The sequence below is a fragment of the Alternaria metachromatica genome (assembly GCF_023757995.1).
Source record: "Alternaria metachromatica strain BMP 0045 chromosome Unknown scaffold_2, whole genome shotgun sequence".
Lineage (NCBI taxonomy): Eukaryota > Fungi > Ascomycota > Dothideomycetes > Pleosporales > Pleosporaceae > Alternaria > Alternaria metachromatica.
Window position 1 is genome coordinate 260,958 of NW_026055493.1, and position 12,989 is coordinate 273,946.

General features: G+C 54.0%; 5 protein-coding genes across 5 annotated transcripts; all 5 read left to right on the forward strand.

Moving 5' to 3' along the window:
• Positions 1-486: 486 nt before the first annotated feature.
• J4E83_000897 (uncharacterized protein) lies at positions 487-1,317 on the forward strand (the record flags this gene model as incomplete). The annotated part of the gene is made up of 1 exon (XM_049327854.1): positions 487-1,317. The coding sequence occupies one exon, from the start codon at positions 487-489 to the stop codon at positions 1,315-1,317; it is 831 nt and encodes a 276-aa protein (XP_049192372.1).
• A 2,938-nt stretch (positions 1,318-4,255) lies between these two features.
• On the forward strand, positions 4,256-5,362 carry J4E83_000898 (uncharacterized protein; the record flags this gene model as incomplete). Its single annotated transcript, XM_049327855.1, has 1 exon — positions 4,256-5,362. The coding sequence occupies one exon, from the start codon at positions 4,256-4,258 to the stop codon at positions 5,360-5,362; it is 1,107 nt and encodes a 368-aa protein (XP_049192373.1).
• A 1,166-nt stretch (positions 5,363-6,528) lies between these two features.
• On the forward strand, positions 6,529-8,955 carry J4E83_000899 (uncharacterized protein; the record flags this gene model as incomplete). Its single annotated transcript, XM_049327856.1, has 3 exons — positions 6,529-6,846; positions 6,902-8,811; positions 8,865-8,955. 3 exons carry the CDS (start codon positions 6,529-6,531, stop codon positions 8,953-8,955), a joined length of 2,319 nt encoding a protein of 772 aa, XP_049192374.1.
• Positions 8,956-9,447: 492 nt separating this feature from the next.
• Positions 9,448-10,404, forward strand: J4E83_000900 (uncharacterized protein; the record flags this gene model as incomplete). Its single annotated transcript, XM_049327857.1, has 1 exon — positions 9,448-10,404. One exon carries the CDS (start codon positions 9,448-9,450, stop codon positions 10,402-10,404), a length of 957 nt encoding a protein of 318 aa, XP_049192375.1.
• Positions 10,405-11,025: 621 nt separating this feature from the next.
• Positions 11,026-12,760, forward strand: J4E83_000901 (uncharacterized protein; the record flags this gene model as incomplete). The annotated part of the gene is made up of 2 exons (XM_049327858.1): positions 11,026-11,338; positions 11,394-12,760. The coding sequence occupies 2 exons, from the start codon at positions 11,026-11,028 to the stop codon at positions 12,758-12,760; spliced, it is 1,680 nt and encodes a 559-aa protein (XP_049192376.1).
• Between the last annotated feature and the right edge of the window lie 229 nt (positions 12,761-12,989).

Below are 12,989 nucleotides of genomic sequence, written 5' to 3' on the forward strand. Positions count from 1 at the left end.
GCTTCCTGACGCGCTAATGTAAATCATCACGGGAACACGCGCACACTAGGCTGTTTTCGGACAGCGAGGGAATTCGGCCTATCTGCTTCGAGTTGCCGACGAGCTATCTTACGACTATTTCATCAATTCATATATATGGCGAGCATACATTCAACAGCAGAATTTTAGAACGTGGGGTCGAGCAGGTTCCTGTTCTCACAGACGGCATTCAATGGGCCCGAGCAAGCGGTTAGCGTATACGTCATGACCCGCCCGTCGTTTGATCCTCCACCAGATATTGATCAGCTCGCGCTTTCGAGTGACCGAGCGCGCTTCGACTGGCCGAGGAGACAACAACTATATACTTGGCGGTGTTGGACTACAAAATTACCGTCCATTGCACTTTAATCCTTCAAGCTGAACACAGCAGTAGCCAGGTAACCCCGCTCTAGCCGGCCTTGCGACGACAGTACTAACGTTGACAGTACTACGTAGACAATTGGCACAATGGCGCCAGGCCAAGGCCAGAAAGGCAACCCGAACGATCCTCGATCAGAAGAATCGAAGAAGAAGGATTTGATTGCACGCGGCGATTACACACCCACACCAGCTGGCAAAGTAACCTTCTTCCTCCTACGCGGCATCGAGCCTGTCCTTCAATATTCAATCCTCGCGCATGGCCTCGGCACATCTGTCCTACATCGCGTAGGTCTGCGAACACTACCTCCCGGACTGCCAACGCATACAGGCATATCTCTGATCGATGGCTTGGGCCTGTCACCATACCGATTGGTATTGCTCGGAATGGCGGTTGGCGCAGCTGTGAAGCAGAACATCTGGGTAACAGCACTTTCCGGAGAGCCAATGCCAGTCAACGGCGCCATCGCGGTGGGTCTGTTCAACGCTGTCTTTAACAGTCTGAGCACCTACGCCTTCCTCACATCAGCTACCTCCGCCTCGACCGAAGCCACTTTCCCACAACCCGCGCTCCTCGTCGGCAGCTCGCTATACGTCGTAGGCATCGTGACGGAACTTGTCGCAGAAATACAACGCAAGCGCTTCAAGGCGGACCCCAACAACAAAGGCAAAGCTTACACGGGAGGTCTTTGGAACTTCGCGCGCCACATCAACTACGGTGGCTACACAATCTGGCGAGCGGGTTATGCCATGGTCGGAGGAGGATACACGTTGGGTGCGTTAGTAGGAGCCTTCTTCGCGTGGGATTTCACACAGCGGGCAATCCCGATACTTAACGAGTATTGCGAGAAGCGCTATGGTGCGCAATGGGAGGACTTCAAGCAGAGGACTCCGTACCAGCTGATTCCCTACGTCTACTAGATCTGAGCGAGCGATAGTATATAATCTAGTGGGGTCACGATAGGGAGAACCGAGGCGCATGTACAATGTTATCTCCGGACGAGCTATGCAAGCTCCATCTCATTCGATGCCCCACCTCATTCGATACCCATGTACTGCGAGAATGCACGACTTGTGCATGCACAATTTCGGTCGTACGATGCTGTTGTCTGAGATATTGGAGGACCCCTCATGCAGTCGGCAATGTTCATCACACCAAGGACCACGAGTTATCGTACCGATGACAGCGGCACAAGACCGACACTAAGGCCCAAATGCCGGACCAGCTGCCTCCCGAGCGCAAGCCCATTGCCCAAAGTAGCCTTCACGATAACAATTACCCCGTCTGGAGATACGACACCCAGTCGTCGTAGCACGATGCAGGTGCGATTCTCGTCAGCACGGCAGAAACCGAGCCTTGTGCTGCGTTCGTGCTGTCGTGGCCAAGGGGCATTACTCGTACACAAGCCGCTAAAGAAAATGAGCGTAGAAATGATGGTGTGCGATCTGGCATGCAGGTGAGAGATCTGCGGACGTTGTGTAACCCTCCAAACCAAGGGCTTGGGTTTTACTGGCATTGTGGACTGTGATGGTGTGTAGAAAAGGTGGGTAGATACGAATCATGTGCCGTCAATGTATTGGACTTTGCGCCTCCGGATTGAAGATGCTTGGTAGCGGGTCGTCGGCCTATTAGGCGTGCAACATCACAATGGCAGCCGGAACAAAAGCCTCATCGAAGCTGAGGCAAGGTCGACAACGCACGACATCTGTTCGGAGAGTTGAGGTTGGCGATAACGACATGCGACCGAACGCGGGGTGACAAAGACCCGAGGGCACAATCAAGCAATGATCTACAATTCAGCTCTTCAGGGTCCTTTTCCGTGGCGGCGTTCGCAGCACGATGTCGCTCAAGGATGCCGCTACGCGATGCGACGCCACAAACGCAGAGTCTGGTACACTTGCGCTTTGTACGGGCTGTTCTCCAATTTTCCTTCTATGAATACCCACCGAAAGGCTCGTATCTCCACAGAAAGTGATTATTGATGGGTATCATCAGAGACGCAGGCTGGTATTGACGATGACGGTCAGGAGGTGGCAATGCCTATTACTAGAAGATTCTCGGCGAAGGCCGAAGCGGATCTGCCGGGCAGAATTGACCGAAGACGGCGATGGTGGTGATGCGAAAAAAGAGCCTCAACATTTTTCGGATAGTCGCAAAGATCACGATCTGGAGGAGCTCGGCTGGCGTTGCAGCATGTCCCATGGTTGAGCGCGCAGTGCTAGGGAGCGGGGAACGGCTGAAGGTGCATCGATGTGCATGCAACCCCACTCTGGGATATAGTATAGACAAAAGTAGCGGACGAGCAAGGCCTGCGAGCGGGCTGTTCAACACATCACGTTAGATGAAACGGTATCAGGGCCTTGGTTGTATCCCGGTCAGATGTGCGCTGGGGTGAGGTCTCGCGATGATGGCCCCGGCAGTCTGCTGGCGACGGGTGCGGGCGACAATTAGACAGTGCTCGCGGTCATGGCTTCAGAGGCAAGAAGGCGGCACAGGGCATGCTTGCCAGAGGATGAAACACTATAGCCGGTGTCACGAGCGATGTGTCAGACGTAGCACTCGCAGCTCGTAAAAAGTGAGGTTCCAAAAGAAAGGCGGGATGCAACCAGAGGCGATCATGCACAGCTAACTGGGGCCTGCAGGCCGCGATGCTCGAGCCACGTTTGCCGATGATTCGACGCGGAGAGGAGCAGCTCGGCAGCGCGCGGGATTCGTGAAGTTGGCGACATGTATGCAGCAGCGCAGCCGGGATGCTCGGGGTGCAAGGCTCAAGGTAGTAGTCGGGAGCCGTATACGGACGCGACTCCGCCTGGCTGGGGCGGCTGTTTTGACTTGAGGGGCCTCTCGCGCGCGACGGATTCAGGTTTTGTGGCGTTATTTGAGCCTACTATGGACATGCTGGATCGCGCGTGGGAGATGGCATAGTAGCAAAGCGCCATGGCGACGCTGCAGAGGAGCCTTTCGTCATTGACACTTGCGCGGTGGAGACGTGGTTCCCAGGCGTCGGCTCACCCATTTCTAGCGCGATCGCCCTCAACGGCAAGCACGGAGAGTACCCAAGATACTAAGATACAAGACACGGCCGCTTCCTCTTGCGGGCGCACTCGTCCCGATTCTGCTGCCATCAGTCTGACTGCTCCATACACGCGCCCTTCCCTTTGTTCCCCACCGGCCTGCCCACAGTGCCCGACGTTTCTTTTTGTACTTCCCTATTCAAAAGCTGCGTGTGCCGCTGCTGCACTCTCGGGTGGGCTAGTTCGCGACCTCGCCGCCGCATCCATCTGTAAGTCAGCAATTCGCGCGCCTCGACGCCATGCAGGTGCTACGCTTGATCCTCGCAGCCCAGCTGGCGTCTACCCGTCTTCCCCAATTCTCAAACCGCGCGTGTTGACCTGTTCTTTCTTTAGAGTAAGCTTTTCTAGCGGCTCTGGCTGGACTGGACCATTGCTATTAAGGACCCTTTCCGCCCACGACTCGACACGCCTGCCAGAGCACCACAAATCTTCGCACATCATCCCTCCAATCTCGACTCCTCCCGCCGGGCCTCGACTGCCCTGCCGCCGTTGCCGCTTTCGCTTGCTCCGTGTGCCGTCTGCGTATCATCAGCATCACCAATTCCTGTGGCCATTACCTTACATCAGCCCATACCCGGAAGCAGTGGGAGTCAGTGCATTGCATCAGTCGCAACGCCGCAGCACAACTTCACCACCGACCCCCCTTCACTGCCAGCCGAGAATTTGCTAGTTTGCCCAAAAAGAACGTCATTGTCTGTTCTTTAACGCTGTCGGTCCGACGTCAGCGCGCTGATCTGTGTTTCACTCCGTGAGTCGTGACGCGAAGAAAGCAGAGCCATTCATCATGCAGGCTGTCATGGCGCAACCCCCGCAAACCTCTGCCTACGGGGCTGTTCCTCTCCGCCGTAAACCCATAGCAAACCCCGGCATATCGGTGCGACCCCCGCAACACCAATACCACAACGACGGCCAACTAGGACATTCACGAACGCGCACTACGAGCTCAGGCATCTTCCCCGCCCAGTCACCCACCGCAAGCACCATGAACTCGCAATACCCTACCCAGTACCAGAGCAGTCTCCGCCGAACCCCGACCTCGTCAACGAGCTCTACCACTGGCACGCCGAACCGCTCCAACAGTGGCGCCCTCCGTCGCTCCTCGTCCACCCGCTCCGGCGGCAACTCGCCCACCTCGTACGTTGCACTCATGCGGAAACAAAAGGCTACTGTGTGGTGTGACCGGGCCCAATACGAGGACCCCCGCATGCTTGCACAGCAACGGCAGGCTAAGATGCGGGCAAACATGGAGGTAGCAGGCGGACCCCACCACGTTCCCCCGCGAAGTGCTTCAGGAGGATCTAGCATGACCGGCGGTGTGCGGTCCAAGATTGGGCGTCACCACGGTCTGCCAAAAGCATCGCTATATGCACCTGTCACGTATGCAGGGTCTGGTGTCCCTATGCGCCTCAGTGCTTCCGAGGTAGACGAGGGCGACGACGAAGACGCAGGTTCAGTCAAGAATGGCCAGTACCACCACCGCACAGGTTCAGGCCGTTCCTCGCTCGGTTCAGGACGACGCATGTCCTACGCCAACCCCACCGGCCGCATATCCTCTAACAGCACTCCCCCGCTAAACTCATCCCCGGACGGCGAGCTCGCCGACCTCAAAGAAGAGCCCACCCCTTCACCAGCCGAATACGACGTCAATGCGCCCAACGACAACAGCTACTTTCAACATACCAAGACCAACACAAGCACAGGCAGTGGCAGTAGTGGGGAACGCAACTTTGGCGACGTGGGGCAAATGCCAGCGCCTGGAATGTTGAAGCCACCCGCTGCGACAGATAAGAAGGGCAGCAAGGATGACCTGGTTCGAAGAGGCAGTGTGGACGAGCGGACCATGACCATGGGGACGAGGCTCTTCGTCGCAAACCCCGATCTTAGCGATTGAAATCACGCATACCCAACAAGCGCGTATGGATGAGAGGTTACCTTTTCTGCGATACCCGAAACAACGATTTTATTTTGCCACTACCACCACAGCACACGATTACCACATACACAAGACCACGATTCACCGCTTTCTCTTTTTACCTCTCGAAGCATGTTTAGCATTTCACGGCCTTGTCTATGGCACGTTTCCAAGAGCAACTACACGGTGTTTTCTTGTTTGGATGGCACATGCATTTTTCCCTATGTTGCTCATGTCTCTTTTTTTTCTTGGCGGATTCCTCAGTCTTGAGCGTGCAGAACGATTGCCCTGGAGGCTCTCGCTCGTTCGATACTCGACATGTAGTATCTGTAAATACGTACCACATCATACCCGCCGCCAACAGAATGCGAGCGTTGAATACAAGCACGAGTAATCGTTCATCCCCAAGTTCACAATGATCCCATGCCTACATCACTTCTACATCACCTCGCGATTTCGTCACTCATGCTGATCTTCATTTCCCTTCAGCATGTACGCCTCCCAAACGCAAGTCCACGTATGCGATCAATGAAGTCATGGCTCCATCAAGCTCATCGTCGATGCAGAACTTCGGCCTCGGATCCTTCCTCATCCCGCGATGCGACGATTGGCGATCTGTGCGTCACGTTGCGCACGTAACTTTGAAAGGGGGCGGCAATGTAAGCCTTGCGTGAGCCGAATGGTCAGCTTTTTGTCGATCGCGCGCTTCGCCGCGGGAGTGCCTGCCAAGACTGATGTGCGGCTGTTGAGTCAGGAGCGACAAAGGGCAAGTGGCTGCATGTGTGATGGGGATGATGGTAGATCGGGAGCGCGCGCGAGTTTCGAAGAGTTAGGGGATGCTGGGACAGTCGTTGACATGCGTCTTTGCAGTGGCTTCAAGGTTTGGTCGATGTACGTGGCAGGGATGGGAGGACCCGCGTTCAGGGTCTATGGAATTGTTGAAGCAGAAAGTTTGCGAATGCGAACTACGCATCGCATTCAGACAGTCTGAATGTAAATGTCTACTAGTTCATAGTAAAGTTGATCTGCGCTGCACATCCACTCTCTTTCACGTCCCAAGGTTGATTGGCAAGACCGCGCTTGCCTCTACTGATGCATGTTTGCCAAGACGTCCGACCCGGAGTGCTCGACCCCAGCACGAGGCCATGTCACCCCCATCACGCCTCCCCGGTACGAGTGGAGGGGTGTCGGACAACATTGAAGACTTCGCAGACCAGGAATCCATCATGTCGCACGCTAATGGCATGACTAACGGCGCAGCAAAGCGCAGCGGGAGCCAGAAGATACTGAACGACGCGGTAGGCTTGACCAAGAGCCACGAGGGCGATGAAAAGACAGATTACACAAGATGGAGGCTCAAGGACGACCGGGGATGTCAGACATGGCACTATCTGCAAAGCGACGAGGAAATGAAGTCATGGCCGCAGAGTACAGCGGACAAGTACTTCCTAGGCCTCGACACGGTGCGTGTGTACCTTTTTCAACCGTGCAGACACCGGTAACTGACGTTGACCTCAGAAACAACCAGTCCTTACACCCGCAAAGACACCCCTTGAAGCTGCGCACAATGGCCTCACCTTCTTCTCCCAACTCCAACTCCCACCTGGCAACTGGGCTTGCGAATACGGCGGTCCCATGTTCCTCCTCCCCGGCCTCGTAGTCACTTGGTATGTCACCGAGACACCGATACCAGCGTCGCATGCGATCGAGATCAAGAACTACCTCTTTGCCCGCGCGAATCCAGAAGACGGTGGCTGGGGGCTACATATCGAGGGAGAGAGTACCGTGTTTGGTACGGCAATGAACTATACCGTCCTCAGGCTGCTTGGCGTCGACGCAGAAGACCCCAGAATGCGGAAGGCGCGGGACACACTTTGGAAGCTGGGTGGCGCGCTCAACGGTCCGCATTGGGCAAAGTTCTGGTTGAGCGTGTTGGGTGTGACGGAATGGGACGTTGTCAATCCCTGTCCACCTGAGCTGTGGCTGCTGCCGGACTGGGTCCCTATCGCGCCGTGGAGGTGGTGGATACATATGCGACAGGTCTTTCTGCCCATGTCCTACGTCTACTCCAAGAAGTGGTCATACCCGCTTAATGACCTTACACGTCAACTGCGGGCCGAACTGTTGATGGAGCCATTTGAGAACATCAACTTTGGCGCACGGCGGAATACCATTGCCCCGGCGGACAACTACCATGCGAAATCTTGGATGCTCAAGGTCCTCTTTTGGTTCATGGCCGCTATATGGTTCCCATACATCAGGCCCACTTGGATGGTGAAGCGGGCTGAAGAGCATGTATGGTGGCTGATCGAAGCCGAGGATGAGAACACCGACTTCGCCAATCTGGGTCCTGTCAACGGTCCCATGAACATGTTGGCTGCTTACATCAAAGAAGGACCCAAGTCCCATGCTGTTCGCGAGCATCTCAAGACACTTCCGGAGTTCCTCTGGGTAAAGGATGAAGGGATGCTTATGAACGGTACAAACGGTGTACAGACGTGGGACACCGCGTTCCTCATCCAAGCTGTTGACTCTTGCGGCTGGTCAAAGGATAAGAAATGGAAGCATATGCTCACAAAGAGTCTTGAGTTCCTAGAAGACCAGCAGATTCTTGAGGAAACCAGAGACCAGCACGCATGCTACCGTCAACAACGCAAAGGTGCCTGGGGCTTCAGTACACGAAAGCAGGGCTACACAGTCAGCGACTGCACATCCGAAGGTCTCAAGAGCACACTTATCCTCCAGAGGGATAACGCATTCCCTGAACTTATCAACGAACGCCGCGTGAAAGATGCCATCGACGTCCTGCTGACTATGCAGAACGCTTCTGGTGGCTGTGCTTCTTATGAGCCGACACGGGGTAGCGTACTCCTTGAACATCTTAACGCAGCGGAAGTCTTCGGCAACATCATGATCGAGTATGACTACCCTGAATGCACAACCGCTGTCGTGACCGCCCTCGACATGTTCCAACATCATTACCCCGATTACCGTGCCGCCGAAATCTCTGCCTTCCGCGATCGCGCGGTGGCATACATTCGCGCCGCCCAACGCCCAGATGGATCTTGGTACGGCAGCTGGGGTATCTGTTTTACCTATGCCGGCATGTTTGCTCTTGAGTCACTCAAGTGCTCTGGAGAGCAGTACAGCAACTCTGAACGTGTGAGAAGGGCGTGTCAGTTCTTCCTCGACAAGCAAATGGAAGATGGAGGCTGGGGCGAGACGTACAAGAGCTGTGAGACCGGTGTCTGGCAGCAGCATCCGCGCAGTCAGGTTGTGCAGACTGCTTGGGTAGTCATCGCAATGATTGAAGGCGGGTTTCCACACAAGGAGCCGCTCGAGAGAGCTGTCAAGCTCATCATGCAGAGGCAGCAAGCCAACGGAGAGTGGCTGCAGGAGGCTATTGAGGGAGTGTTCAATAAGTCTTGGTAAGTTCACGTACTAATTGATTGATGATGAATGGTGGCTAACATAAGAACAGTATGATTTCCTATCCGAACTACAAGTTCATCTTCCCGATCAAGGCGCTGGGAATGTATGCGAAGCACTTTGGCGATGATGCAGTGCTCTAAATTAGTTTCTACGGATCCAGCTCTACAGTTGGTAACTTTGGGGGTGAGAATAGTTGCGGGTGGGCGGAGTTGCATACACCAACTCGATAATACTAATACAACGATCAAGCTCCTGTACTTGCAAGGAGCATACAAACTAATTTGCGACATGACTTCAGTGTTATCACAATACTTGCCATGATAATATCGTCCTTTTCATGATCTCAATCATCATGCGGTACTGCAACGTCTTCGAAACTGACGCATCTCTCACGACAAATAACAGCTGGGTCTCGCCTGAGACCATACTTTGCGCATACAAAGATCAGGTTTTGGTGTTTCCCTCTATGCCCACAAACAAGACTACATCACCACGACTAGCCGCTTTGAGCGCGCCAACGACAAACTGATTGGTACCTATTGCTACCAGAACTATGAGTATAAGTATGTCTAGAAATCCCGTCTGAAAGACCTCTAGAAGCACCGCGAATAGCTCAGCCTTGTACTCATCAGATGGATCGAACGCACAGCGATCGGCAAGACGGCGGTGATGGCCTCCCACTTAGCCGAAAAGAAGACAACGATCCTGTCGACGAGGGCGAAGACCACTCCAGTACTCCAGCCGGTCGGGGAACCGGCCCCGGTCGCGCTGGTCGAATGAACACAATCTCAGAAGAACCACCTTTGACTGGCCACGACCAAGGACAAGACACGACCAACACTGCAGAAACAACGCCATCTCGCCTCGCGCGCAGAGCTGCCGAAATCCGCGAGGCCAACCGCCGACGCAGGGCGCATGGTCAGACAAACTCGGATCCCTATGGAAACACGCCTTACACGCAGGGGGTTGGCCGTCCGTTGGAGGGAACTGAGAGTTCCCTTGACCCTAGCATGAATCGCGCTCGTGCTAATGCGATATTGCCTAGGTTTGCACCGAGGCTGGAAGACGTGGAGAGGGAGAGAGCGAACTTGGAGAGAAGAGCATGGATTGCCGCGGGTAGAAACTCTGGGCCGATGGAAGAGAGGGAGAGGAACAGGCTCAACAGGCGCCCGACAACTTATCAATTTCGGGCTCATGAGGGATTTCCTCCCAACGGCACGGGGACGCGGGGGTTATATGCTGGACAATACCCCATCCCATACACGAATCCAGCTACTGGAGGAGCGGTTGCGGGAACGGGCGGTTACACACCTTTTGGCAGCGACAACTTCCACAGCAGCGTTCCAGATCAGTCGTCTCCTCGCGACGATGGTAGAAGCGCTGCTGTCTACGACCCTGGCAGCTTTGAGGATACGGATCAATTCTACATCGAACCGGCTCCTAGACCCGAGAATGTCAATCCTAACGCTGTGGCGTCCCAGCCGGAGGGTAAACCTGGGGGTGACTCCAATCTTCCCAAGCGCAAGGATAATGCGGATGATAAGCAGAGTGGAGGAAGAGGGCCAGGCGCGCCTTCACAGGCTACTTGAGAGGTGCCTCTTGCTGGTTATGGAACGGCGTAGCTGTTTAGTCAGAGACATACATAGAAGCAAAGGGTGTGGCATGGAGCAAGCAGGTCGTCGATGAGTTAGGTGGGTGGGACAGATTTGGTAGTTTCGAGGGATTTCTGGAGGGAATGAATCTCATGTAGTAGACAAGAAGGAGATACTCATAGTAACAGCAGCATAGAGGGGCTCCTGACGTGGGTGTGGATGTCTTCAGGCATCTCTTCGACAGCTGGCAGAGTCCCTGAGAGGTGAACCAAACGACAAGAGCACTGGCAATTGATATGCAGCTCGCAACTTTGACAGTCCGGTTGCTCTTGCACTTTGGTGACGCCCAAGGTAAGATGAGGGGAGAAGCACAGCATTAACCTAATACGTCTTAGCGTCGGCACCTATCCATCAAAGCACGCTCCGATCTCGTCACCTTCTAGCACCGGTAAATGTCCTACTCCTATGTTCGGTAGGTACTACCCCGCTGGAGCGGCCCCGCAAGATTCCACGTGCTGTACGATGAACCTGCATCTCTGGGTGCTGGCGATGCACGACGTGTCTTCGTTTCCAGACATTGCACATGCTCGCGGACCCTCTGGGCTTTCTTAATCTATCATGGCTTCCAATTCGACCATTCCACACGTCCGACAACATGACAACACCAAGCAACTCATTGTTGATGGCAAGCCATACCTTATGTTGGGCGGAGAACTGCAAAACTCGTCGCTTTCGTCTGCCGAATACATGAGCGAGATCTGGCCCAAGATGGTCGCAACCAATGTCAATACTCTACTTGGCTCTGTCAGTTGGGAGATGGTCGAGCCTGAAGAGGGAAAGTTCGACTTTGAAGAGCTGGACAAAGTCATATTGGGCGCTCGAGAACACGGCTTGCACCTAATCTTGTTGTGGTTCGGATCTTTCAAAAATGGTATGTTGGTACATCTTCGCGGCCTCTCTCCACACCCTGACACGTACATGGCTAGGCAGATCAACGTACACCCCATCATGGGTGAAGACGAATCCAGAACGCTTCCCTCGTGCCGAACTTAGAAAGGCGGGAGGTGTGATTGAGGTTGCGGATGTGCTGTCCCTTTTCAATCAGGAGAACGTTGAAGCGGACGTAAAAGCATTCCGAAAGTTGCTTAGTCACCTCAAAGAGGTAGACGAGAAACATAGTACTGTGTTAATGGTGCAAGTCGAAAACGAAGTCGGCCTGTTGTTTGACAGTCGCGACGGAAGTGTCGAGGCCAACAGAGTCTTCTCCGAACCAGTGCCCGCAGAACTTCTCCAATTCTTGAGCCGCGATTACGATCAACTACACCCCGATCTAAAAGCCAATCTCAAGACCTTTGTCGCACGATCGAAGCCACAATCTGGCACTTGGGAAGAAGTGTTCGGCGTCAGTAGCAGGACTGACGAGCTCTTCATGGCATATCATTATGCACACTACGTGAACCGCGTAGCAGCAGCTGGAAAAGCGGAGTATCCCATTCCGCTATACACGAATGTATGGCAGAACTATGCGGGAGATGATGCCGATAACGATACCCCCATTGTAGTTGGTGGTGGCGGTCATCCAGGAGATTATCCGTCAGGTGGCGGCACAGTCAATGTCCTCGATATTTGGCTGCAATTCGCACCTGACCTCGAATTCATCGCGCCCGATATCTACCTTAATGAGTACACTAGCTTATGCGGCAAGTACCGACATCGTGGAAATACTCTGTTCATCCCGGAGCAGCGACGAGATGAATACGGGGTTCGGCGCATCTGGATAGCTTACGGAACATTCCAGGCTCTGTTAGCCAGTCCCTTTGGCATCGATACTTTGGAGCCGGAAATTAATCCTTACACAAAGCACTATGGGCTGCTATCACAAGTCTCTCAAATCGTACTGGAAGCGCAACGTAACCCAGGCTCGTCGGTGGGTTTTTGTTTTGACGAATTCACCGGCGACAAAGATCCGTCGAAACCCATCAAGCAGCGTTTTGGCGATTGGGATATCACTATTGAGCGTTCTTTCGTTTTTGGCAAGCCCGGGACCGGTAGCGGCATGGTCATTTATCGTGGCGGAGCACGCTTTTTGCTTATTGGTTGGGGCTTTCAAGTGATGGGCCAATCGACTAGGGCTGACACGAAGTTTAACGGCATTCTGAAGAACGAAGAAAAGGTCGTGGAAGACATAGCGACAGGAAAGTTACGGACACTGAGGACCTTAGGTGGCGATGAGACGAGGAGTGGAGCCAACGCGATGATGCCGAATGAGGATCCTGACTATGGAGGATTCCCCATCGCTATAACAATTCCGGCCAGAACAGGTATCGCTGAGGTGGAGTTCTACTCTTTTTAAGCTTTAGTACTAGATGAACTCGGTGTCGTTAGAGGACGATTGGGGATTTTCCATAAAAGGAGAGATCAACACTAATGGTGACCGGCCAGCTGGGCGCCTAAGAAGGGAGCGCGGCAGGTTAAGATTGCAAAGGATTCTGGCCCCTGGGCATGAGGTGCAACTCACTTTTGTATCAATACATTCATTGAGCGACGCTGTCGTCTGCGTCCTTCGAAGCTGCTCCCAAAAA